Raw genomic sequence first — 27,878 nt, 5'->3', positions numbered from 1 at the left:
TGAGCACTGTCCTTGGCTTCTTTTTGCTCCAGGCTAGTGCTCTGCCACTTGAGCCACAGCGCCCCTTCTGGCCATTTTCTATATATGTGGTACTGGGGAATCGAACCCAGGGCTTACATGTATACAAAGCAAGCATTCTTGCCACTAGGCCATATTCCCAGCCCCTCAGAAATATTTTTCCTGCCGGGCCAGCCGGCAGGGGAACAGAAATCCTGACTGAGGGGCGGCAGGGATACGGAAAAGGAAAAATAAGGCAAGAGAAAAAAGACAAGAGACAAAGATGGGGTACGGGAGGTCTACAGCCGTAAGGTTGAACCTCAAGACTGCAGCCCCGTTTATTCTTAACATCCAGCTTTTATGCAGTTTGGGAACCAGGGAAAGGCATAGGGTTACCAAAGTTTAAGAAAATAAGAAAGCTTTTAGGTCGGTAAATAACAGGAGGCAATAAAACAAGACAAGGCTGAATGGTAAACATAAACCAGGCGCCTATGGACACAGTAATCTTGGTAAGTGCTGGCTGTCAATTAAGCCAAATCTTACCACATTCCTTGTGATAACAGCACAGCCAGAGGTCAGGATGAGCTTAGCTGCTAGCTCGGCTCCCGACAGTTCCCCCGTCTTTTTATTAAAAGAAGCGAACCCGCCTGTCTTAGGTGGGGTGGGTGCCCCAGCCCGCCTTACCCGTCTTGGGGAACAACTTCAGAGCAGTGCTGAAGGCCCTGTCTTAGGTCGGTCTAAGGCTGGCACCGCCTCATACCCGTCTCTGGCTGCGGTTCCTCTCGGGGGAAATTCATTTACTTGGAGCTTGACCTTATGCAGCTGGCTGGCTAAACTCATGAAAGAGTTTTGCAATATGCGTACAATGCAAGGAAGGCATAGGCAAGCCATCAGCAAAAGTATCCCTGGGCCGAGCAATGTCATTAGTGGCCCCTTAACGTTAGTTAAGGAAGGGACGTACTGTTGAAGTTGTTCAAACAGTTCTTTTGCTGTTTCTGCCACTTTAGAGTCCAAAGGCGGAGCTTGTTCTAGTCCGGCTATTTGTCTATGGAGTTGAAAGAGAACTAAGGACAAGTTATTATGGTGCCAAATACCATTTAGATGTGCTACAACTTGTTCCCAAGAATAGCTCGACCCATTATACTTATGGAGGGTCACACAAATAAAGTCAAACCCAGCATGACAGCACACCCATTGCAAAGTTTGTAAGGCACGAATTTGTTCTCCCAGTGACAGCACAGATTCATACAATGCTTCTAATTTTTGTTCTACTTTATCATCAATCCTGCCTTGAAAGTGCAGGGCTTGCGTGGTATTATGAGCAAGCTGATTAACATAGTGAGCTGTCTGCACATTTTGTGGTAGAGCCACAGTGGCCGCTGCAGCAGAGGCAGCTAAGGAAATAAAGGCTACAATGCCTGCTATTAGTAGCCCTACAAATCGTCTAGGGCACATCAGCTCTTTTAAATGTTTTAACACTTGAATACCTGTTTCTTCATACCAAGCTTCAGATAAGTTTACAGGAAGCATAACAAATGTTGGTTGCTTAATAACAATTGCAGAATCAGTAAGGCCACTATACAAGCAATTTGTAAAAGAACAGTTAGTGCAAGTAACATTGAAATACATGGCTTCTATAGAAATATTAAAAGGTCCATACATAATAGCATAAGGGGGTGTTACACAACTCGTAATATTTTTTAAAGAAGTAGAAGTGGGCCAGGAGATATTATTCAGAGCAGCCACTAACATCCAGACATGACGTTGAGGGCGCCCATTCATCCACCACAGACCTGGGTTGTACTTGTTGGTGAGATTAGCTCCGGACCAGTCTGTCAGCTGAGAATTAGTTCCTGAAATATTGGTTATAAAAGGGTGATCATGTCTACACTTTATGGGGTGCAGTTCTCCCGTGGATTCTACAATTTGAGAGGAGTTGATGTAGCGAGGTATCATGAAGGACGAGGTAGAACTGGCATGTACAGGAAACCCAGTAGGCAATGAAGTCATTCTTATATACTTGACTATTATCAGGCCAAATTCTATGATTTATGGATTGCATTACAGTACAGCCTGGAATATAACTGTTGGAGTCAGTTGTAAAGCATAAAGGGGTTCCAATGCCAGAAGCTGCAAAATCTCCCATCTTAACGTGTTGGACAAAACGGTCTGGAGCTGTACCATACGCTGATCTGTTGACATGGACGAACACCTCAGCTCCCTCCCAGGTCGCAGGGTGCACAATCGGTGGATCTGACACGTAAGCCCAGTGGGTCAGCGCTTGTACTGTTCTGATGAGTTTCCACAATCCGAACACAACACTCAGGTAGCCAGCGGGCATCATTTTCATCCTGTGAAAAAACACAGACATGTCCTCGACCCCATGTCAATACCGGATCGGGCCCGTGCCAAGCACTCGTTAAAGGATCTTTCCACTTAACTTGAGCAAAAGCTCTTTGCTCTCTCTTTTCCCAGAACCGCTGTGCTGCGGAGTGGCCATTGCAATCCAAATTTAAAAAATTTAGTACGAATAAAGCATGAGAAAGTATATTAACAGGAGAGAAGGGGTATAGTTCCCCCCCTTTTAATTTAGAAATTTGGTGTTTTAACAAACCGTTGGCCCGTTCGACAATTCCTTGACCATGAGGATTATAGGGGATTCCTGTAGAGTGAACAATTTGGTAAGATTTGCAAAAAGTTTTAAAAGCTCGTCCAACATATCCCGGACCATTATCAGTTTTAATATGTTTAGGAAGTCCCATAGTAGCAAAGCAGCATAAGGCACGGGAGATACAATGTTTGCCAGCTTCCCCGCTAAGAGGAGTAGCTATAATAAAATTAGAGTAAGTGTCTATTGTAACATGGACAAAGCGGAGCCGTCCAAAAGAGGGGACGTGGGTAACATCCATTTGCCACACATGGTTAGCCACTAAGCCTCGAGGATTAATCCCATTGGAGGGCACAGGCAGGAAGGTAGCACAGTTGGGACAAGTTTTTACAATTTGACGAGCTGCCTCACGAGTAATATGAAATTGCTGACGTAAGGCACGACTGTTTTGATGGTGGGCAGCATGTGATTGCTTTGACAAGTCAATTTGAGAAAGAAAAATTTGGGTAGCCTCATCTGTAATAGCATTGCCCTCCCTAAATGGTAAGGAGAGGCAAAGTGAATTAATTTGTTGGAGGGACAATGATGTGAAATTATGCCCACAAAATTGGCCCAAGCAATGGCCCAGGAATCACAATGAATATAAAGCCATTCTTGCTGCTGCAAAGTGTAGGGTATGTAAATAACCTGTGGATCTCGTCCAAGATACTTACAAGATTCCACACGGCACATATGGACTAAGGTGGCTACCAATTCATAATAAGGAATTAATATTTTTGAAGGAGTAGCAGGCAAGGAAAGCCACAAAAGGGGTCCCTTCTGCCAGAGGACCACTGTTGGAGAATGAGGTGTAGTTAAAATATAAGCTTCCCAAGGGGCTGAGTAATCTATAATTTACATGTTGGGAAGAAATGGCAGAATTTACTATGCTCAAGGCTTTGGCTGCTTTAGTTGTCATTTCTCTGGGAGATGTAGGGTCAGGGTCCCCCTTTAATAGATCAAATAAGGGTTTTAATTCAGCTGTGGACAATTTAAGATAAGGGAGAAGCCAATTAATATCTCCCAGAAATTTTGAAAATCATACAAAGTATGTAAATGAGAAGTCTTAACCTGTAATTTCTGACTAGTAAAATAATAAGGACCCAAAATATGACCAAAAGGGATTTTTATTTTTCTCTGCCTGGGCTGGCTTTGAACTATCCAAAGAGTCTTAGCCATAAAAGCCCTTTTTATTTCCAATTAAAGCAACAGGAGAACAAAAGGAGTAGAGTTTACCTGTAAGTTGACCACCAAGTAGTTGCCAGAGTTTTGCTGTAACAGTTAAAGAACAGCAGACTGAATGGGGTCCATGTGCCATTAAATCTAATCATATTATTTAACCTTACCTTACTGGCACGTGAAAGAGAAAACAAATGAATAGCAATAAAAGTCTCAGCTTCAGTGGATCTGAAGTGGCTGTGTCTTCCATCCCAAATTAGCAGGCCAGCAGGAGAGATGGTTTGCATCTGGATAATTCTTTAGTAGAGTTCCCTGGATAGGCTGTCACATTTCCTGCTTGTTGCCTGTAAATTTCTACACAGACTGGTTAAGGGCATTTTTAAACAGATTTTAGAAGGCTTGGGCCTTTAACCATCTTTCTAGTCACAAAATCCACACAGATTGAAGGCCAACCAAGTCTGCTCTCTGTAGCAGCCAGGGCAGTTTCTGAGTCACAAACAACTCCCAGTTTGGGAGCCTACTGTGGAGGCAGCTTTCTGTAGCCATAGACTGCCACGGTCCACTCAGATAGCACACATGTCAACCTGTATCCTATAAAGCAAGATGTTAATTTTGGCTCCAGAAAATTTAGGTTAATAGTCACACCTGTGCAGTTATTTCAAAATGACTCTGGTCCCTTGATCTTAAAGAGTTTATGAGAGCACAGCGAAAAAAGAAAAAAAAAATGGAGAAGCAAAATCTTAGTGTATACCAAAGAATTGTCAGGATTAGATGTACACTTGACTCTTAGCATAGATAGACATAAAGAATAACACACTGGTTGTACATCATTGTACTTATATCACGTGCTGTATATTAAAACCTTTTGGAGTTTTTCTTAGACACATTTGTTTGCTCCCAAACATATCAGTTTGGGCTTAAAACCTGTTTTTTTTTTTTGTTTTTAAGTTTTACCAACACATAGACATAGACATAGACACACATACACATACAGACAATGTGCACACGTTTTGGGGCGCGCTTAGAATTGTTCTTTAATTGGCCATGTAAGTTTTTCTGGAATTCCAGTGGTAAATGATATTATTTTGCCTATATTCTAGAACCACGTGGTTAGATAGTAAACAAAAAAAGCCTTTTCAGCAAACCAAAATTTTCAGATCATCTGAAAAGCCACATTTTGAGAAACCAGTTTAGCTCCCAAGGGGAGCTTATGGGAGACAGGACATGAACACAGACAGTGAGCTCACAGTAAGACACCTTCATCTTCCAGCATTTGAATTGTAAGGCACCTTTGACATGCAAGGTCACAGGACTCCAAGTCCCTGCCCAGCCTCCAGGAATTTGGCATGCTTGTCACCTGGGGGATGGGCAGGCTTTCACTCCAACCAGTCCTATTGTCTACCATGTACTCAATGCTAGAGAAAGTTTATGATTTAGCCAAACAAGCAGAATTTAACTGAGTCTCGAAAACTTAAACATCACTAACAAGAATAGAAAGCCTTTCTTTGAGTCTTTTAAAGCAGATATTAAACAAATATCGATACCCATCCTATGTCACAGGCAGGCAGGCAGAGTTTAGAGGGAGGCAGGAAAAGAGACAGAGAGAACTTCATCTGCCTGAGCGCTCATAGAAGTTAGGTAAGTCCTGCAAAATATTCCAAATATATAAGATTGGGCTCAAACTTGAGCAGCTTTCCTGAAACAATTTAGACTTGACGAGCAACCAGCTGAGCTGAACTAGAGATCAGTTATCTCCAAACACCCACAATTGCTGATTTCCTTGACCTAGCCCAGTGGATTTATGGAAAAATGTAAGCTCCAGGCTAATGGTCACTCACCCTGGTTGGGGTTTCAAATCTGTCCTGGTGGATGGAAATAGAGCGCTGGGTCAGGAGAAGTTACCTCGGTGGTGTTAGCATTTCCCTAGCCTCAGGTCCCTTCCCCCTGCTAGCAGCCTGCACCTAGGAGAGCTGTAAGTCTGCCAGGACTCCCTTTAAAGGAGTTTGTTGTTCTGGATGAAGCTGTGACAACAGAGCTATAACTGATTTTTAACATAGTCTCAACATAGGTCAATCTATCTTTAATAGGCTTATTGAATAATTTCTCCTCAGAGTCTGAGCCATCTGAGTCTTCCTTAATGTCTAGCTCAGTGGGTTCAGGTCTTGTTAATTTTCTCAGCTCTTCCCAGGCAGCAGCATACGCTCCCGGAGCTGGGCAACACTCATCAGGTCCCTGTTCAGTTTCTCCAATCGACTGATCGAATTTAATCTATTCATGGCTAAGATCTAAGCAATCTCGGACCAGAAACCAAAGAATAATAGCATCCACTGAGGTCTTCTCAGGGCCAGTTGCATCATAATGTTCCCTTTTTTTTTTTTTTTTTTTTTCTAGCAAGTTTCTAAGTTATTGGTTCCTTCCTCCAGGAACTGGGGGCATGCTTTCTCAATAAAATAAAAGAAACGTTCTAAGTTACATTGGCCAACTTTCACTGCCCGGGCATTAAGCATGCCTTTGGGGGCCTGCATGTATAGCATGCGGCTATTACCTTGTCCCATAATTTATTACTCCCGACGATACACTCTCCTCCCGCTCTCCTTCCCAAGCATTCGGACGTCCTTACCTGAGCGGGGGTCACCTGCCGTCGATCCCAGGCCTTCAGGTCCCTGTTCCAGGCGCCAAACCTGCCGGGCCAGCCGGCAGGGGAACAGAAATCCTGACTGAGGGGCGGCAGGGATACGGAAAAGGAAAAATAAGGCAAGAGAAAAAAGACAAGAGACAAAGATGGGGTACGGGAGGTCTACAGCCGTAAGGTTGAACCTCAAGACTGCAGCCCCGTTTATTCTTAACATCCAGCTTTTATGCAGTTTGGGAACCAGGGAAAGGCATAGGGTTACCAAAGTTTAAGAAAATAAGAAAGCTTTTAGGTCGGTAAATAACAGGAGGCAATAAAACAAGACAAGGCTGAATGGTAAACATAAACCAGGCGCCTATGGACACAGTAAAACATCTTGGTAAGTGCTGGCTGTCAATTAAGCCAAATCTTACCACATTCCTTGTGATAACAGCACAGCCAGAGGTCAGGATGAGCTTAGCTGCTAGCTCGGCTCCCGACAATTTTTAAGTACGTTTTTTAAAATTTACCATACTTTCAACTTTGATAGACTATTCTCTGAAGGCCCCTGAGTTGACATGTGGTGGAAACCTCAAGAGATGGGTGCTAATGGGGACTCTTTGGGGATTTGCTCTTTGGGGATTGACTTCTAGCTGTGAGGCAAGGGTTTCCTTCACTATGCACCATGGGCCATGGACCATGCCTGCTTCCATGATGCGCAGTCTTGCCACAGGCTCAAAATCAATGGGTCCACCCGATCGTGGACTTAAGATGTCAAAACTGTGGGCCTAAATAAACATATCCTCTTTTAAAGTTGATTGTTTCAGACTTTTTTTTAACATATTAATGAAAAGTTGGGGTTAACAGGACATTAACCCCATCTAAGCTGTAACCTCTTTGTAAATTAAGGATCATCGATACCAGGTGCTTATGCATCAGCATGGTGAAGGGCTCCAAATCTGTAGCAATGCATTTAATCCTTAAAAATCAACTCTGAGGGGAAGACAAGAGCATAGTCTCCATGGAGGAAACTGAGACACCAAGACATTCAGTAACATGCCTAACATTAAGCAGATAGTAAGTGGCAGACCTAGGCAGAGTTATTCCAAGAGTTATACCATTAATCACTGTACTACAATACTAATATTAGGCAAATAAGAAATGGCAGAGAATCTGATTTCAGAAGGATCAGAAAGAAAAAAAATTCAGCCAGAAAATTGATCCTCCTGCTTTTGTTTTCTGTGTTTTCCACATTGCAGAACTTAGCCAGCCAAAGCCTGAATCAGATTGTTATAAGGTTTAAAAAAAAAAAAAAAACAGAGAAGCCACATTTTGAGAGGTCAAATCTTGGAGTCTTTATTAAAAGGCCAGTGATCACATGGTGGACTTCTGTCTCAAAGACCAGAAGCCAGCAAATACACTTATCACAGTTAAGAAACAGGCCAGAGAGCAAAGAAAGAACAAAAACAATACCAACAAACCAATTTAGCTCCAGTGGAGAGCTGAAGTGGGATGCCATGGTGACTGGAGAGGAGCCAGGAGACAGGAGACAGGGTGCGAACATGGAGACATGTGGCATGGCATAATGGCGCCTGTGCTGGTCTGGGCCTAAATAGGGTCAGGTCAGAGGACAGAGTCACAGGAAACTCCAAGTGCCTAGTCCTGCCTCCAGGGATTCAAGGATGCCCATCCCCTGGGAGGTAGAGGCTTCATCTTCCCCCACCATGAAGACAAGATGCCAGACCCTATCATCCACCATGTGGCCAAGATGGTGCCTGCCAGACCCTGTCTCCCTATTTCGAGATCATGGCTCTTTTCTGCTTGAAAAATCCTCAATATTTCCCTTGCTTCCCTAGGGCAAAATCCATTCTTATCTGCCATTCAAAGCCCAGTATCTCCTGGCCCCTAACCACTTTTACATCCTCTTACAATCCCTTCCTTCGCTCTGGCCACATTGAATACTTTGGTTTCCTGGGCTTGCCTTGCCTCATCACTTTCCTCTATCTTCACAAGTTGTTCCCCCTACTCAAAGCCACATGAACTTCTTCTATTCAGCCTTCAAGGCCTAAGTGATTATAAAAGGGGAGCTCTGGGCTTGGAATGAACTGAGGAGTTTGCTGTTTACTCTTGAGAAGGCCCCTTGGGGTTTCAAATGACAGGAAATCAACTGGAGCGGACCATTTAAGTGAAAAGGCCAGTCATTTTGATACCAAGTTGAGCTGGGGCCAGATGCTAAAACAAAGGCATCAGTACTCTATCCTGTTTTAATTAGCATTCTCTAAAGAAAAAGAATATACATGATTTTAAGAACTGGCTTAGGGGCTGTGAATATGGCTTAGTGGTAGAGTGCTTGCCTAGCATGCGTGAAGCCCTGGGTTCGATTCCTCAGTGCTACATACACAGAAAAAGCCAGAAGTGGTGCTGTCCCTCAAGTGGTAGAGTGCTAACCTTGAGCAAAAAGAAGCTCAGGGACAGTGCCCAGACCCTGAATTCAAGGCTTAGGACTGGCAACCAACCAATCAATAAATAAATAGAATTGGCTCATTTGGGAGGGTGGAGTATGTCTGAGATTCTAGCTAGGCACAGACAAGAGGATGCCAAGTTCAAGGCTAACCAGGTAAAAATAATGCCCGTTTCAAACACAAAACAACAACAAAAGAGGATAGATGTGTAGCCCAAGTGGCAGAGCACTTAAATAGCAAGTGTGAGACATTGGATTCAATTCCCAGTATCATAAAGATAGGAAAGAAATAAAGATAGAAAGAAGAAGGAAGGGAGGGAGGGAGGGAGGGAGGGAGGGAGGGAGGGAGGGAAGGAGGGAGGGAGGGAGGAAGGAAGGAAGGGAGGGAGGGAGGAAGGAAGGAAGGAAGGAAGGAAGGAAGGAAGGAAGGAAGGAAGGAAGGAAGGAAGGAAGGAAGGAAGGAAAGAAAGAAGGAAAGAAAGAAAGAAGGAAAGAAGGAAGGAAACTGAAGTTGGCTCACACAATTAATTGTAAGGAATAGTAAGCCCCAAATCTGCAAGACAGATCAATGGACTGGGAAACCAAGAGTTGATATTTCAGTTCAAAGCCAAAGGCAGCCTACTGGCAAAATTTCTTCCCTGGAGGCTATTAGTCTTTTTTCTATTAAGGCCTTCAAATAATTGGGTGAGTTTCACCCATATTATAGAAGGTGATTACACAAAGTCTACTGACAAGTACAACTATCATCTGAAAGAAATGAAAAACACCTTCATAGCAACTTTGATATGTGATCCAATATCTAATTATAGTGTAGCCCAGCCAAGTTGATATACAGACTTTCCCACCCCATTTCTTGGCCCTACAAGTAAACTTTCCTGCCTGGGCTGGCTTCAAACTGTGATCCTCAGATCTCAACCTCCTGAGTAGCTAGGATTACAGGCCTGAGCCACAAATGCCTGGCTTCAGATAGGCTCTTTTGACATAATGAATGATAAAGATGGCTTCCATTATTCTAAACCCATTCTACCAGAAAGTACAGTCCCAGATGTCTTGAGCATTTACTCTGAGTAGCTCAGCTCTGCTGTTGGAGTGTTTTCAAGATGGGCTCTGAGATGGGGAGAACGATGGAATGGATGACATTGATCAAGATTCATTGTACTCTTGTACAGAAAGATAATTAAAAATAATATAATTTTTACAAACTAAATTTTCTTAAAGATAAAGTTCTCTTGTCCTTTCTCTGCAACTCTACATCTGCTCCTACAGCACATGAGAGAAGTTCTCTATCTCTAACTTCACATCAAAACAGTCGTTTGTGTACTTTCCCTTTCACTGGGAGAATAGTCCTTGCTCCTAACAGGCCACCAGCTGAGGGTGTGTGTGTGTGTGTGTGTGTGTGTGTGTGTGTGTGTGTGTGTGTGTGTCTGTGTGTCTGTGTGTCTGTGTGTCTGTGTGTCTGTGTGTCTGTGTGCATATACATATATGCATGCTAGGTTTTTTGTATTCATCTTTAGAATATCTGGATCACACACAGAACAAAGACAAATTACCTTCCTGTAAATTAAAGCATGTCACCCTCCTTTGCCCACAACTTACTTCCTAGGATGGTGTCATGAAATCTGAATGAAAAGAAAAATCTCCAGCATAAGTGGCAAATGGCGGGACACTCCATGAGCAAGGAATAAAAAATAATGGATTTTAGGTTTTTATACAGGAGACATTCCCCTCTGAGCCAGAAAGAGAAAAAAATAAACAGCTTTGCTTCCTTGAAGAGAATTTGATTCTCATCTTGATCTTTTGGGGAAAAAAAAATCTAGGAAGACAGTGTTCTAGTTTTCCTGGCACCTTGGGCAAGTAACTTAGTGACCTAGTTCTGACTGTAACCTTTTGGCCATCTTAAGGGAAGTTTCATTTTCTCATAATTATTTCAATGGTACCAGGCTTGAATTCAGAGCCTTGCACTTGCCAGGCAGGCAGGTGCTCTATCATTTAAGCAATATTCACTGTCCTTTTTGCTTTTCAGCTTTTATTTTTCAGGTAGGGTCTCGTGCTTTTGCCCAGGCTGGCTTCAGGCTACAGTCCTATTCCCACCTCCTGCATAGCTGCATGAGCCACCAGGCCAGGCTACCTTTTATTTTTTTAATGGTAAAATATACATGCTACTAAACTTAGCATCTTAATCATTTCTAAGCATACGGTTCAATTATATCAAGTACATTTACACTATTGTGGAACTATTATCACCATCCTTCTCCAGAACTTTCCGTCTTGCAACTTGAAACTCTGTCTATACTCATTAAACAATAAGAGAACTACTAGGTTCCTATCCTCTGTCAACCCAAATTCTATTTTCTGTGTGTATGACTCCGGTACCTCACATATAACACTTAGACTTTTTGTGATTGGTTTATTTCACTAATTGTAATATCCTCAAGGTTCACCCATTTGTGACTTGTGTTGGAATTCCTTTCCTTTTTTCTTTTTATGTGGGGCAAGAGATGGGACCAAGCACTTATGCATGCTAGGCAAGCATTTTTCCACTAAGCTACATCTCTAACCTGAAATATCCTTCTTTTGAAGACTGAAAAATAAATACTCCCCTGGATGTATATAGTATATTTTGATGACGCTCTCCATCTACTGAGGCATGTGTAGGTTGCTTCCAGCATTGTACTATTGGGAATACTGCTGCGATCCACACGTGAGTGTACAAATAGCTCTTCAAGGTCCTACTTTCAGTCCTTTTAGCTATATGCCTAGAATTGAACTGCGGGTGTATTTCACTATCCCTCAGAACAGAACCATTACATAGACTAATAGCTACAGCTCTCTCATGTATGCAAAGGGAAAAAATGCCTCTAGGGAAAGCAGAAGCAAAGCTTACTTATCTTTATATCACAAACATTTCCGGTCTCAGGAGGGTAGGGCTTTTTAAAGGAGCACAGGGAAATCCAAAGAGGTTTTATTCCCCAACAGGCCATATACGTACATGAAGTATGCTGGTTGCTCACTTAAATTCACTCTCGTAAACAGAAAAAAAATTAAGTAATTATTATTTTTATTTATTTATTTATTTTTGTGCCAGCCCTGGGGCTTGAACTCAGAGCTTGGGCTCTGTCCCTGAGCTTCTTTTTGCTCAAGGCTAGCACTTTCCCATTTAAGCTCCATAGCTCCACTTCTGTTTATTTTTATTTTGTTTGTTTGATGGTTTATTAGAGATAAGAGTCTCTTAGAATTTTCCTGCTTGGGCTGGCTTCAAATCATGATCCTCAGATCTTAACCTCCTTAGTAGCTAGGATTACAGGTGCGAGCCAAAATGAGAAATTTGTAATTCCCCAAAAGACTAAGCAGTGAGTTCCTTCAGGGTCCTTCAGTGGACCCTGTATTCACTACTCTATCTCTAGCATTTCATAGGGATCCTAGCATATAACAGGTATTCAGAATAATTAGGTCACTACATGAACAAAGAGTAATCTATCAAAAACAAAGAAAACACATCTCTAATGACACAGTAACAAGAAAGCTGAAAGTATATAGACATCAATTTTCCACTCAACTAAGTAAGCACACAGGTGCTACCTTCATGGATAAATATCACTGATGATGGAGTCATCCACTCATTTGCTCACTCATTGATTCATTCATTCATCCATTGATCCATTTATTGACTATACATTGAGCTGGTTAAACTCTCTGCTTGAGCACAAAGCCTCACAGGTCAGTCTTGGCCCTGCAGTAGCTCCTCGCCCCCTGAGACTATTAGACCCATGAGTGAGTAATCATCATTCTAGTGGTAATGCCAATGAGTACAATTGTATACAGTCCTGGGAAGGGGGTGGGGAGGAGGCTCAGGGAATCCCTTTATGTGAACTGCCTTGGAAAATCTTTACTAGGAAGGGACATCTGAGCCCAGTTGTTGAAAGGTGAGAAGATGGCTGAGAGTGCTATCCCCACAGTAGGAACAGCACAGGCCTCCATTGCTGGGCACACACAGCTGGTGCTGCCTAATGATGGCTTGTGCAGCCAGCCTGGGGGTAGAATGTATGTGGGAACACTTTAGCTGGAAATTCTTAAGTACCAGAAGTCCAGCCTCCTCCGCCTCATTATTACCCATGATTCCCGCAGTGTACCTCCTCCTAGCAAGACTCATTAGCTCACTCTGCATCAGGAAAGCGCACCTCAGCTCTCCCAGCATTACACATTTTAGTTCCCTTCTCCAGACAATCTTTTTTTTTTCTTTTCTCTCCCTCCCCCATGTGGGCTGTGTTGCCCCCAATGGCCATATTTCACCCAAAGTTCCCTGCAAGCCGCCTCTCCAGGCCAGGCCAAATTACCTTCCCCTTCCTTTCCCTTTCCTTTCCTTCCCTTCCCTTCCCTCTGCCTTCTCTCTTCTTGAGAGCAGCAGGCATTAGATAAGTTTATTGCTGTTTGTGTGAATTGTCAGAAAGAAGAAATTGCCCAGTTGGTCATACTGCGAGCATTATTATCCAACCCAAATCACAAATAAAAAAACACGGGTCAGAACCACAAGGCAAAAATAAACACGTAATAAGTTTTCTTTTTTTTCTTTTTACTATCCTCTTATTTCCTCTCCTTTTCTTTTGCTAAATGCATGGTGTTTTCTTTTGTTGTACCTCACCAGACTGTAAGCCCCTGAAGGCAGGGACCATCTGTTGGTTTTGGTCCTTACCAGGAGACAGTAGGTAGAGCTGTGGTCTCAACATGTGTTGAGACCACCTTGAGGACTTGCTAATCACTAGAGGACAGATTGTTTCTTGGACTCTACCAAAATAGTGGCAGAGTTAACGGGAATTTGCATTTCAAACAAATTGCTAGGCGATGCAGCTTTGTGCAAGGACCATACTTTGAGAGTCACTGGTACAAGCACCAGGTTCTGAGGCAGCCAAACCTGCTTCCTGCCGAAGTTCTATATCTTCATAGGGTTCATGAGCTAGGACAAGTCCCCTAGCCTCTTTCCATCTTAATTTCCCAGAGACACAGTAATAGTCACTTTTCAGGGTTACAGAGGAACCCAGCTGGCTAAAAAGCAACTGCTGAATGAATGCCTATTACAGATCATCGCCATCAGCAATGCAGCTCTCACTGACTGAACCATGCTATTCTGCCCAATGACAGGATTCAGAACTTCCCCACTTCTTCTTCTCCCACTCCATTCTCCCCTCCCCATTCTGTCTTTGAGACAACTGACAACAGAAAATTTTGTGAGTTTACAGTTCCCATGAAAGAGACAATATCCTCCCCCCCCCCCAAAAAAAAAACAACAACTCTGGCTTGCTCTCCTTTCTTTTTTTTTTTTCTCTTCTTTCTTTTTTCCCTCTTCTTAACAAAGCTTCTCGAGGCCTTATCCTCAGCTGAAACCATAGAGCACCCATATCATTGAAGAATTATCTTGAAAGGACACATCATCTATACAAAAAGAAAAAACAACAAACAACACTAAATACACTCACCAATTTTGAATTTTTTTAATTCACTTACTTAGATATGCTCACCAATTCAGCTAATAATAGATTTTGGCTCTATGTGGCTCACAAGGGAAACACTTCAGCAATGCTTGCTTAGAGCAGATAAATATTAAGTACAGCCTGAGTCTATTTCAACGTCTTGTTCCCTCAGTCCCACTCTTCTTCCCTCCCTCTCAAGTCTCTACTTGTAGGTAGAACTTCTCTCCAGTTCCTCTAGAACTTTTCTCTCATCTCTTTCCTGATTCGGGGTAAGAAGAAATGGGTTAAAAAAAAAAAAAAAGTTGCTCTGCCTCCTGGGTTCCAGACAAAATATTTGGTCTCTACCTCAATCGTCTCTGTCATGGATTCTGAGATCCTCTATGGGTATGTGCTTTGAAGCACCCTGGTTTGTTTTCTACCTGGCCACAGATTCACAATCATCTGCCTGAAATAGACACCTTTCCAAGTTAGTGCAGGAACCCTACATGGGTCTCTGTACTTCTGGCACAGTATTCCATAGCAAGGGTAACATCATGATTTTTGTTTGTTTGTTTGTGGTATTGAGGTTTGAACCCAGGGCCTTGAACTTGAGAGCAGGAGCTCTCCCACTTGGAGAATGCTTCAACTCCTTGTGCTTTCCTGATATTTAGTTCTCAAGCTCACAGTTTGTGCCCAAGTCAGCTTGGACAGTGACCACCTCCCTTCTATTTATATTTCCCTTATAGCTGGGATGACCCCACCACCACACCAAGTTATTGGATGAGATGGAGTCTTGCTAATTTTGCCCTAATTGGCCTCAAACAGCAATCCTCCCAATTTCCATCTCCCAACTAGCCAGGATTACAGGTGTGAGCCACCAGAGCCCAGCTGTTTTTATTTGCTTTAAACCATCATTATTGATTAAAGTTACTAAAAGGATTAATATTTCTTGAAATATCACCTCACACCATCATGACCATTATCACGATGATGACACCTAGCCAGCCACATAGAGATAGGGCACTAAGGCTTGAATAACCTTCAAGCCAGAATGATTTTGAAGGTCCTGGCTGGTCCTGCCTAGAGGCCACACCCACCTGGTAGGCTAGTGAAGTTAGAATCCAAGCCCCTAAATCCAGCCCAGGTTTTCATTTTGCCAGAGAATGGCTGAGATTTCTCAAAATGAGGTACCCACTCCCAGTGGCTGACCATCCTCCAGTCCTTTTTGTAAGAAACAGGAGGGCAGCTGGAGGTGCCGAAGCCCTGGAGACCCAGCATCTCCCCATAGAGAATCGCACGGATCTAATGCAGATATAGATGATTTCACATAGCAGGTGCTGCCCTATGCCTGTCTGGGACATCCTGCCATGTCAGTATACATACGTCTATGGCATGCTGTGTACTTGCCCCCACCCCCAGAAGCCCCAGTAAGAATAGCTCCATTTGGTGCATACATTTGTTTTAGCCAGTCCATTTCTGGTGAGCACTTGGGTTGATTAAACCTCATTAAACCATGCTACAGAGGAATACTGTCATGCCTCATCGTGCACATGATGCCACACTTTTCAAAGTAGCTCTTACATCCACACCGTGGGCGGCGTGCTTCAAGCCCCTCACTTTAGAGCCAGTCACTGGGAAGGGCGGAATTTCCCAATAGTCACACTGTAAGTGAGCCTGAGACTCCACTGAACGTGCTCTAGTCCTTTGTGCATGGTCCAGCTCAAGTTGGACTGGACTTCTGTTTATTTTAAGTGGCCCAGAAGAGGCGTGTGTGTGTGTGTGTGTGTGTGTGTGTGTGGTACTGTGGCTAGTTTGTGCTCAAGCATGTAGGACAGGCTACTAGAAAGGCTGCTTCTTCAAAGCAGCTGTTGTACAAGGCTCAGAGAAATCTTTAGGGAAAAGTTTGAAGGGGTCTTTCAGACCCTTCCTGAGAAGATGTCCACTTATCCTCCATACCCCTGACTCTGGAAGTTTTTCTTAGATCTAGCCTAAAGTTCTCATTTACAGTATTTTTCTACTCTGTCAAACCACAGTCCTGGAAGAAGGCACTTGTGATTGCCTTTACAATTTCATCATGTTCTTGAACCTGTGAAGTCTATCTCAGAGTAAGGTAAGAATTTCAGTCCCTGAGCTGTGACGAAGTTTCACGGCAGAACACTGATCTGCCATGTGCCAGGCCCTGGGTTTCATTAACCGCTAGAGAGAAGAGAGAGCTCATAGCTGTCTGGCCAGATACATTTCTACAGCTCCTTTCTCTCCATTCTACCCATTGTCTGTCGGTCAGATTGCAATGTATTAGAGGCACGAGCAAAGGAGAGAGGGTGGAGTCGGGGAATCTAAGGAGCTGGGTTGGAGCCACATTACCTGCTTGCTGACAAGGAGATCTTGGGTCCCTCATGTAATCTCCTTGAACTTCATTTCTCTCTTGAGAAAAATGGAAGTTATTATAACTGTACATAGCAGGACCGTTGAAGGACTGACCATTTGTGGGAGAGAGCTGGGGGGCCTTTTGAGCCCCAGCACCTGCGACTGTTTTTTGAAAATTTCCCATCACCTTCCGAAGTCAAGGTTTTTTCTCTTTCATGTAGGGTGGGGACTAGCCCGACTGCATCCATTCGAGCCACGCTCCAGTGTACTTAACACTCAGGACCCTGGATCTACTCACTTCGGGTCCCCCCTTCCATGCCCCCAATTCCCACTCAGACACCAGCGTGCCCACCCACCCAGCCTGCCCACCCCCTTTCCCCGAGCGCACGCGCGCAGTGGGGCACTCACGAAGCGACACCCCCGCCCCCCTGCACACAGCTGGAACGCAGGCGGGGGTGGGGCAGCCGGGCTGGCCGGGTTCCCGCCGCCCCCCGGGCCCCCGCAGGTAGTGGAGCGGAAAGGAGGGCTGGAGAGCGGGCTGGTGGGGGGCGGGGGGAGGAGAGGAGCGCCGGCCGGCGGGGCGGGGCGGGGCCCGCGGGGCGGCGGTGCTGACAGCCCGGCCTGGGTGGCGGAGCTGCGAGGGACCGGGGCGCGGGAGGCGCGCAGAGCCCAGCTGGAGCCGGAGCCGGAGCCGGAGCCGGAGCCGCCATGCCCTTGGCCTTCTGCGGCAGCGAGAACCACTCGGCCGCCTACCGGGTGGACCAGGGCGTCCTCAACAACGGCTGCTTCGTGGACGCGCTCAACGTGGTGCCGCACGTCTTCTTGCTCTTCATCACCTTTCCCATCCTTTTCATCGGTGAGCGCGCGCGCGCAGAGGAGGGCGCGGGAGGGGAGGGGAGGGCAGAGGAGAGGACGGGAGGGAGGGGGGGGGAGGGAGAGCCGGGGGCGGTGCAGTGCTCCGTCCGGGTCTCCGGGCGGTCCTGCTCCCCCTCCTTGGGTCCCCTGCCCCGGGCAACGCCCGCTACTCCCCGCATTCTCACACTCCTGCCATCCCTTCACTCTCGGGGGGCTGCAGAGGGTGCCCCCCGAGCCAAACAGCGGACGTACCTAACCCAAGAGATCGCCAAGTTTTGGCACCTCAGGTGCAGAGTTGGGATGGAGAGAGGGCAAAGTGGAGGTCTCCGCGTGCGCTAGGAAGGCGGGCTGGCGGGGGGGGGGGGGGGGGCGCCGCCGCCGTCTAGGTGGCGCAGCGCTGGGAGCCGGGTCACCCTTCCCCCAAGGCACACTGCCGGCCGGTCAGCCGCAGCCCGGCGCCGGGAACGGGGGGAGGCCCAGAGAGCCCCAGTGCCTTCCCTGGGCTGAGCCTCACTGTGATCTGTAGCCTCCAACAGTCCTGGGGGCCGGTGAGAGATGAGAGGTAGGGATTTGGACCTGCGCCCCCCCCCCCAACACCCTACCCCTCATGTCTGGAGAATGCAATATCTCCAGCCCTGTGTTTAACTTTTCTGAGTGATGGATGCAGCAATCCCTTCAACATCCAGCCTGCCGGCTTGAAAGTGGTCTGCAAAGTTGGGCGTCACTGCCAGGGACATGTGCCTTCTCTCTCTGATCCCCTTTATCTCTCCCCAAGGCCTTTGAATCTTCCAGACCAGTCAGTTCTGCCAATATATTGGCTGTCCCTTGTCGTTCCAGAATGTGTCCCTTCACTTTAATTAAGAAAAATAAGGCCCTGTGCAGTGGCTCACTGCAGTAATTTCAGCCCTGATAAAAATCTAAAGCTACCCCACCTTGACAAATAAACCAAGCTTAGCGGTTTTATAACTGTTATCCCCAGCTTCATGAGAGGCATAGGTAGGATAATCTCCATGCCTGCGGCCCAGGCAAAAACACGGGATGCTATCTGAAAAACACTAAAAGCAAAAAAGGGTCGGGGGCGTGGCCTGAGTGATAGCGCACCAGTACTTAGAGTACCTAACAAGTGCCAGGCCGTGAGTTCAAACTCCAGTACTCCCCAAACCAGTAAACCAGCCAACCAAGACAGAGGGAGAAGGAGGGGGGAGGGAGGATGATGTAGTCAAGAATTCAATGCATATCCTACAAAATTAAGATAAATGAGGGAAGGGTGACTAGGGAAGGGCTAGGGTAAGAATGTTGAAAGGGGTGACATTGATCAAGATGTATTGTATTCATAAACTGCTTTGTTAAATGGCAACTTCTTTGTACAACTACCTAAAGATAATAGAAGCATTTTTTAAAAAGCAAATGGCAAATCTTAAAAGCCATATACAGTTTTGGGAAAGGAAGAAAAGATAATTACAAAGTTGAATTAGTAAGAGTTGCAGCAAAAGCAAATTTTTAGTCATGGATAAAATGATTAGACAAAATAGGAAAGAAAAATGCAACCCACATCCATGTGTGTAATGAAAAAAAGAATGTCACACTTCTGTTCTTTGTTAAGTAGTTTAACTATTTGATGATGAGTCCCACAAAAGGTTCACATGTAAAAGAGGTACCTGAATAGGACCAGCCAGCACTAGTCCAGGCTTCATGCTTGAATGTTTAATTCTTGTACAGCAGATATAGCAGGTGTCCTGTTCCCCAGGCCCACTGTGGACCCAGAGCCCATGCAGCCTCATGCAACCCATGCTCTTTTCTCCACGTGGGCCAGCTTTCCTACCTCTTACAATCTCTCCTCTCAGGATGGGGCAGTCAGAGCTCCAAAGTGCACATCCACCACAGCACATGGCTGCATTTCCCAGGGCACAACCTACGCTGGATCCTGACCTTCATGCTGCTCTTTGTCCTCGTGTGTGAGATCGCAGAGGGCATCCTGTCTGATGGGTAAGTGACTGAGGGCTCAGGAGAGAGTGGGATTGCTCCAGGGGGCTAGAAAAGACCAAGGAGATTCCAGCTCACCTGCCTTCTATAAGCCAGGATCGTTGCTATGAAATCCAATGCTTTGCCTGGCATAGAGAGTGTCAGGTTCTCTGTGCCAGGCATGGGAAAACCAGAGCCTACTCTCAGTCCAGGACAATGAAGAAAACAGCCCTGCAGGCCAAGTCCCAGGGAAATAATGGGAATGCCTATTAGCAGCTTCCAAGTCCTGTAAAAAATGCCAAGCCTTGTCTACAGGTTGCTGGAGTTAATTCTGGAAGGATGGTGGGAACAACCAAGCAGTGATTCTTACTTAAGACCTTTCCTTGGTTTCCCACTATTTTATAAAATTCCTGGGTCCCTGGAGTGCCATTGTCGAAACCCATCTACCTCTAGCCTTATTCCCAAGACCCCCTCCACCCCCCAACCACACACACACACAGCCACCTCTCCTCTGGGCCTCACCTTCTGGGCCTAACAACTTCTGCTACAATGTACATTAAACTGCATGTCAAACTTTATATCTGTTTACAAAACTGTCTCTGGGCCTAATCAGAAAGGTCTCATGTGCGTCCAGAAATCCCAGGCCTTCATCATCTTTGTACTCATGGCTTAAGGCACATGAAAGTGCCATAAACGTTTATTGAAACCTAGAAGATGAAATAAAATGTTACAAGCAATGTCTCAGGGAGGAGAGAGGAAGGCTATGTTGGGTAAGCTCTCTGGTGGAGGGGGCCTGGAGCAGAATCTGAGTGACTAGGGTTCTAGACAGGCAGTTTAGGAGGAAAATAATGATGCCGGGGGAGGGGATCCAAGACCAGAGATGACAAGTGTGATCTGTGATAGGGTGCACAGAGAAAATGTGGGTGTGGTGAGAAGGCCTTTGGAAGGCAGGTGGCACTGAGGGAAGAAGGCAGGCAGGGGTGGGAGTGACGCAGTGGGCTGAAACATTAAAACAATGTCCAGGAATCGAGGAATCGGGAGGCTAAGTCTTGGAAACTTGCCTGGGGCATTGGGGAGGCTGTGAATCCCAGACTGCGTGTTTCAGTTGGATTTAGCCAGCAGCTGGGAACAGAAGAGAGGTGTCATTAGCCCAGTGCTTTTAGGGGAGAGGCCATGGGTGTCCTGGGCTGGAAGTGGAAACAGCCTTGGGAGGTGGCTGTAGTAGTAGAGGTGAGAGATGGCTGCAGTGGAAATGTGTGTCAGCAGTCGGGAAGGGGAAGGTGGGGAGCCGCCACCTCCCTGAGGCAGAATGGAAGAATCAAAAGTGCAGTGGCTGTTTGGGTGACTGATGGGGCAAAAGAGGAGCGTTTGGTTTGAGCATCTGAGGTCTGGAATCAGACCTGAGCTGGAATCAGATTGTAGCCAGACTTGTCTCCTGCCAGCCTGGTCTAGCTTCAGATCTAGCTAGGCCAAAGCGAAAAGAGATCCTCCCTTTGCCCTCCCAATCCACATTATCCCTGAGCAGCTACAACTAGTGCCTGTTTGCCTAGGGGCTTCTGATGAGTAAAGTCCCCTAGACCAGCAAGAAGACCACTGTTGCCTAAGGAACAAATGACCAGTCTGTATCCCACCCTCATCTTCTTCTAAAACAGCACAAAATGTCCGGAGAGCTCGGAGGCATGCCCCCACCCACCCAGTTCTCCCCTTAGAAACCCTCAAATATTAATTGGTTTACAATTAGCCAAACAGAGCATGGCTGAGGGCAGCCTGGGCATCTGCTAGCACTAGTTTGTGCCACCTGTGAATCTTTGCAAGTCACCGGGCCTTTCTGTGCCTCACTTTCACCACCTATGAAATGAGCATGAGAGCCCTGCCTGTTTCAGGCTTCATGGAGAATGAAATCAGAGATGGACTGGTTTCAGAGCCTAGAGAGGAAGAGCTCTGGGCAGATGGTGTATTTCCAGAGTATGAGACCTAGAAGGAAGCAGTCCAGGGACTCCCTCCTCCTAGCTGTCAGCAGCCTCTGCTCTGTGTGGCTGTCCCTGAGTCCCAAACCAGTGCAGTACAAATGGCCATCTTCTCCCCAGAGCTCAGGGAAGTTCCTGAGCTGGGCATTTGTCATGTAGTCTTTGAGGCAAGCAAGTGTGAGGAACATAGAAAAGAGACAGAAGAAGTCATGGACACTGCCTTGTAGCGTCTCTGTTTAATCTCAGCCTGAGGACAGGTAGGGGTGGTGAAGGTAGACTTCAGCTCAAGTTTGATTGAGGATAGGCTTCATTTAGTGATTGAGGTATCTTTAAATCACTGGCTTTCCTGAGCTCCTCAGCAGTTACTCTGGTGTGTGATGCTTTGGATTAAAAACAACAAAAGCAGGAAATAGAGGTTAACAAGGAATATTAATATGTTATGGAAAGTTTTCTCAAGTCACTGTACACTGGATTAAGTCTGCAGAAAACTTTCCCTAATGTAGTGTATATCATCCAGAAAAGCGGTGAAAATTCTATTCTAATAAATCAGACTATGAGATATTTCATCTGGTTGCAGTTAATCCTCAACATATTTCCACATTATTTTGAGGAGTACAAGGGAAAGAATGTTGAAGACTCCTAAGCAGAGAGAGAGAGAGAGAGAGAGAGAGAGAGAGAGAGAGAGAGAGAGAGAGCTGGCCATTCCCAGTGTTCTCATTGGTGATTGCTTTCTTCTTTTCTCCCTTTTGTACTGCATCTATTTAGTTGGAAGAACTTTTGCTGAGAATAGTCCCTTTTCGATGTATAAAGAATTTCAGTATTTACAATCTTATTTAATAAGAGATCTAAAAGTTGCCTTTTCTGGTTGGTCGGATGGCTCTGTGATGTCCCTAAGGATCCAGCCCCTTCTCATTTTTCTGTATGCTGGGTGTCAGTCCTATCTTCCTCATGATCACAAAGTGGCTGCCGCCATTCCAGAAGAAAGGGGCAAAGACCGAAGAGGGATGCCTCTTCCTTACAGGAAGGATTGTCCGCCATAGCCTTTCTTTAATAACTCATTGGCTAAGGTTTCGTTATATAGTCTACCTCCCCAGACCAACCACTGCCAAAAGGGTATCTGCTTCAGCCAATCAGCATTCATTCCCCAGGGCTGAGTACATTGGTGCTTGGCAGACTTGTGGTTCTTTTCTCTAGGAGCAAGTGGGGTGTGCTATTTTGTGAAGAGCCCACATTCCCCTCTGTACCTGCATTGGGAGCCTTTGGAATCCCAGTATTGTGTTCACCTTCACCTCTCTGCATGTCCCTCCCTCTCTGTTAAACTCTTAATCATCCCCATTTCTTTGTTCTCCTTTAGCTTTCCACTCATCTGCAGTTTCCTTTCCCTAGACCACATAGTAGCTGTAGGCAGATCCTCCAAGGCAGCAAGAGCAGCACTGAACAGGAAGCTGAAGCAGGCCCTCTGGGGGCAGAAGGGTCCCAATATGACTGGAGCAGTGAGAGCAGGACAGGCATTGTAGAAGACCACATTGCTAGGCCTCAGGCACTGGGTTGAGCTGCATGGATCTTGCTGTATTCAAGAAGGAGCTCCCTGTTAAGGGAGAAGGCCTGAGGCTTGGAGGATGCTCTCCTCCAGTATCACTGAGAATATCACTGGGAGTATCACTGAGCAGAGTCCAACCACCACAGTGGCCTCAGAGAGTGCAAGTGGGAAGGGCAGGAGCTAGCACTAACTTCTTTTTGCTCCCGTCTTGATGTAGGTGACGTTAGGTGTGTGACTTTGGCTCCTCTCTACATATATAAAATGAGGAGACTCTGAGTACCTATTTCTTCATCACGTACTTAGAACTGTGTCTAATGCAGGGCAAATGCTCAACAAATATTGACTCTTGCTGTTACTGCTAGTACAGCACTAGGGGAGGGTGCTGGTGCTGACCTGTGCTGCTCTGTTAAATGAGCTGTTACTGAGTGAGCTGTGGTACACAGGCTTTTATTCCCCCTGTACACGCACGTGCACACACACACACACACACACACACACACACACACACACACACACACACTGACCTCCAGGGACAGTTGCCCAGCTGTGTTGTGATTCTTGGCTTTACAGCAGCTGCTACCATAGCTGACCTCCTGGTGCCTGGGAAAGAAGATCATGAGTTCCAAAGCCTCAACCCCAAGCCCCGGTAGCCTCACTCTCTGGACTCCTGAACCCCTTAGTGAGTGATTAGTGTATGGAATGGGCATATGAAATAGGCTGTGGTTCTGATGTAAGGCCCTACTGTGTGATGAGCACTCAGCCCAAGGCCTGGGTTGCTGTACTGGGGTACTGGCCATATCCACATCTTCTCTTTCTCTCCTCCATCTCAGCGTGACGGAATCCCGCCATCTCCACCTGTACATGCCAGCCGGGATGGCATTCATGGCTGCTGTCACCTCTGTGGTCTACTATCATAACATCGAGACCTCCAACTTCCCCAAGCTGCTGATCGGTAGGGGATGGAGAGAGGGGTTGGTGGCGGGGGGGTGGGCATCTTCATTCCTTCCGATATTTTGATGTTTTCTGAAGACTTACATACCAGGCACTGTCCTAGGAGCCACAGAATCAGAATTGCAAAGAAAAGATCTCTGCCCTCCTGGAGCTTACAATATGGTGGAGGGCATAGTAAATAAACAAATGGATGTGATGCTGTGAAAGAAATCAAGCTGAGCAAGGGAGGGAGAGCGAGAGAGAGAGAGAGAGAGAGAGAGAGAGAGAGATGTAGACATACAGGGTGGCTATGGACACTGTCTAATAACAGTGACCAAATAAAGCCTTCTGATAAGAACAGACCTGGCAGAGAGGCTGGTGTGGGCAAAGCCCAATGGGCAAAGGGAAGAGCAAAATGGAAGGAGGAGAGGTCAGGAGAGGAGCAAGGTAGACTCCTTCTTGTCTCTGGGCCTGAGCAGCTGGGCTAACAGTGGTATACCCTGGTATCCAAGATGGCTCAGGATCAGGAGCTGGAACTGGAGTGCAGGTCAAGCTTTGTGTTCAGAACATGCTTAAATTGAGAGATAGTCCACTCTCCTGTCAAGTGAGCAGTTAGATCAATGAGGTGGACATTCAGGGGAGACGTAGGACAGAAGATACACTTTCTGTAGAGATGCGTTTATAGGTGGCATCTAAAGCTTGAGCCTGGCTGAGATCTCTTAGATAGAGAAGAAAACAGCCCAGGACCAGGCTTGCCAGCACTTAGACTCAGGAAGAAATGCCCACCTGCAGCTTCTCACTCCCTGTTTCTGAGTCCTGGGAGAAAACAGTGATGACTTCTGGCCTTTGTGGGACACAGACTGTGGTCCAGGCACTGTGCTATGCCTCCCTGTCACCCCACTAATTCCCATGACTCAACTACTGGCACCATTAGTACCCCTGTGTTACAGGAGGGGGCAGGGGCAGAAAATCAGAGCAGTTTAAACTAACACCAGTACACACTTATGACATGCCAGCCTCTGATTCAAACATAAGACAAAATGCTGACATCCTTATGAGCCTGTGACATAGGTCTCATTACTGTTTCCCCTCTACAGTGCAGAAAGCTGGGACTCAGCCTAAGTGCCTCTCATAGTCTACCCAGCTAGAGCTAGTCAAGAGATGCAACCAGAGTCTGGCATCCATGTAGGTTCCTGGCTGCTTCTGAGACCGTGTGCCTCAGGGTCTTCAGCCTGTTCTTCCAGTCAGAGGTACAAATCCACAGATGTGCCCCTGTGTGCCATATGTTTAAGGCTGAGCTGTATGTACATCTGCTAGTTAGATTATGGCTTTGAGGAGCTGGGAGGGTCTAGAACCCTCCATGCTCAGGTAATGGTATTGTCATGTCATTAGGAGACAGTACATAATTGCTAAGCTGGTCATGGGTCCAGCCTCCGGTGGAAGGTGGGATCTGAGCCGAATCAAGATTATCCAGGTGATATCTGGGTGGTGCACCAATCTCAGACTCCCCCCAGACGGGTATGCATGGTGGCTGGGTAGCAGGTGGAGCTTCTGGATCAACCCTCATCTAGAGAGAGTCCCTCACTAAGCACCAAGGCCTGGACGAATGGAGACTCCTTGGAAATATCCTGTGAACATCTGGCCAGCTCCTTTTCTCATTCTCCAGTATGTGTGGGGTGTGTGTGTGTGTGCATCGCACACACACACACACACACACACACACAAAATGTTCTCTAGAAACAACTATCATCAGCCATGGTTGGGTTCATCCTTTTCCAAGGAACAAGGGCTTTCCTTTTCAGGAAAAACTTCAAGCATATCTTCAGAGACAGAAAGTCTACAAGAATGGAAAGTAGATGAGCTTTTAGGTGTATGATGGCTGAACCTGTGAGCTGTAGGGAGAATAGGTGGCCATCAGAAGAGGCTGGAGTCTTGTTGTAGATCTGGAGTCTCACAGAAAGATGAGCAATGTGACTTATATCATCTCATGAAAGAACTATAATCCTCGGGCTCCAGATGAGCTCAAGGTTCTATGAGGGAGACATGTCTGAGCCAGGAACTGGAATTGGGAGAAGGGAACAGAGTACTTCAGGAAGAGGTAACAGCATGTGCCAAGGCCCTGAAGCAAGAGGAACAAAGGGCATTAGGGACTCTAGAAGGAGTGTGGAGAGCATAAAGGAGCTGGACTTTGGAGGTTGAAGCTTCTTCAGGACCTCTAAGGCCACACCACAAGCCTTGGTCTTTATCCCACTAACACTAAGAAGTTGTTTTGGGGTATTTGTTTTGCTATTTTGAGACAGAGTCTCAAAAAGGTTGGTCTCAACTTCGTAATCTTCCTGCTTCAAGTTCTAGAAGGCTAGTGAGTGCCGGTATATTTGTTTTGTTTTTTTTTTTGTGTGTGTATTTGTTTGTATAGTAACATAACACATTTTACCATCTTAAGTATTTTTAAAATGTGCAATTCCATAGCACTAAATGCCTTCACACTATTATGGAACTATCACCCACTACCCATCTCTAGAACTTTTTTCATCCTCCCAAACTGAAATTCTGTACTCATTAAACACCAAGTACCCTTGGCCCACTTAGACACCTTTCTCAGGCGAGTGGGAAGCGCTCCCCAAGGCCAGCAGAATTTCCAGGCAGGGCAGCCCAGGAGGCACAGGTGGCCTCCAGCTCCAGATTCCAGACGGAGCTGAAGAAATGTCCTCAGAGCTTCCGCCTACTCTCTTCCTGCCCTCACCCAGGAACCCAAGGCTATGGCACCAGCTCCTTTAGGTACACTCAGCCTGGGCCATATGGTGGGACGCTGTGTCAGCTACTTCCCAGCCCAGTCAGTCCAGGCAGATCTCAGTCATCCCCAAGAGGTGACTTCACCACTCTGGGATGGAGGTCAGAGCACAAGTCTCCTTCACTCACCATGAGTCCCCCCTAGAGCAGCCTAGGGGCCTGAGGCTGGCTTTACTGCACGTGGCTCTCAGAGTAAGGTCAGGAACCACCAGGACCAAAGCATCCTCTCATGAGTAACTTACCTAGTTACTGCTATGTTTTGCTGTCCCAAGCTGATAATGGCTGATTGGTGAATCAGGGGAAGGGGCCAAGAATTTAGGACAGCCCACCATAGCTTCTGATGCTTACTCTGCTTGAAATCTGAAGTTTGGAGATAATAAAAGTATCAACAACTGATACCCAAAGAGTACCCACTGCACCAAGTTCACTGTGACAAATGTTTTCTATATACTATTCACAACCACTGTTATCACTCCCATTTTAAGGGTGGGGATACAAAACGTCTAGATTGAATTACATGACTTATTCAAGGTCACATGACGGGATATGAACCCAGGTGTCTCTGTCTACAGGGACTCCACCTCTAACCACGGCACTGCCTTACAGGACTTAACTCACTGTTTCTGTTCCCCCTACACCCTCAGACTCCCTTGGGGGTGTGACCATGGGCTTGGGATTGAGGTGTGAACCTCATAGTGGGCCATGAGCTGCCTGAGAACTTGCACAGGTTACCTCCTCTCTCTCTCTCTCTCTCTCTCTCTCTCTCTCTCTCTCTCTCTCTCTCTCTCTCTCATTAGACCTCAGTTTTCTCACCTATTAAAAAAGGCTAGATTGGGGCTGGGGATATAGCCTAGTGGCAAGAGTGCCTGCCTCGGATACACGAGGCCCTAGGTTCGATTCCCCAGCACCACATATACAGAAAAAACGGCCAGAAGCGGCGCTGTGGCTCAAGTGGCAGAGTGCTAGCCTTGAGCGGGAAGAAGCCAGGGACAGTGCTCAGGCCCTGAGTCCAAGGCCCAGGACTGGCCAAAAAAAAAGGCTAGATTGGGATGGGAATATGGCCTAGTGGCAAGAGAGCTCGCCTCGTATACATGAAGCCCTGGGTTCAATTCTCCAGCACCACATATC

General features: G+C 46.2%; 1 protein-coding gene across 1 annotated transcript in view; it reads left to right on the top strand.

Moving 5' to 3' along the window:
* The first annotated feature begins 17,354 nt into the window (after nt 1-17,354).
* Abcc8 (ATP binding cassette subfamily C member 8) overlaps nt 17,355-27,878 on the top strand; it is a 73,715-nt gene continuing 63,191 nt past the window's right edge. The window contains exons 1-3 of the mRNA XM_048360211.1: nt 17,355-17,562; nt 19,406-19,547; nt 23,861-23,982. Of these exons, the coding sequence (XP_048216168.1) occupies nt 17,415-17,562; nt 19,406-19,547; nt 23,861-23,982 (412 nt within the window). The 5' untranslated portion in view covers nt 17,355-17,414. The remainder of the gene's footprint in view (nt 17,563-19,405; nt 19,548-23,860; nt 23,983-27,878) is intronic.

Source organism: Perognathus longimembris, chromosome 13, assembly GCF_023159225.1.
Source record: "Perognathus longimembris pacificus isolate PPM17 chromosome 13, ASM2315922v1, whole genome shotgun sequence".
NCBI classification, from domain to species: domain Eukaryota; kingdom Metazoa; phylum Chordata; class Mammalia; order Rodentia; family Heteromyidae; genus Perognathus; species Perognathus longimembris.
The sequence above is the reverse complement of the archived record's forward strand: the minus strand, read 5'-3'. Positions and strand labels throughout refer to the sequence as shown.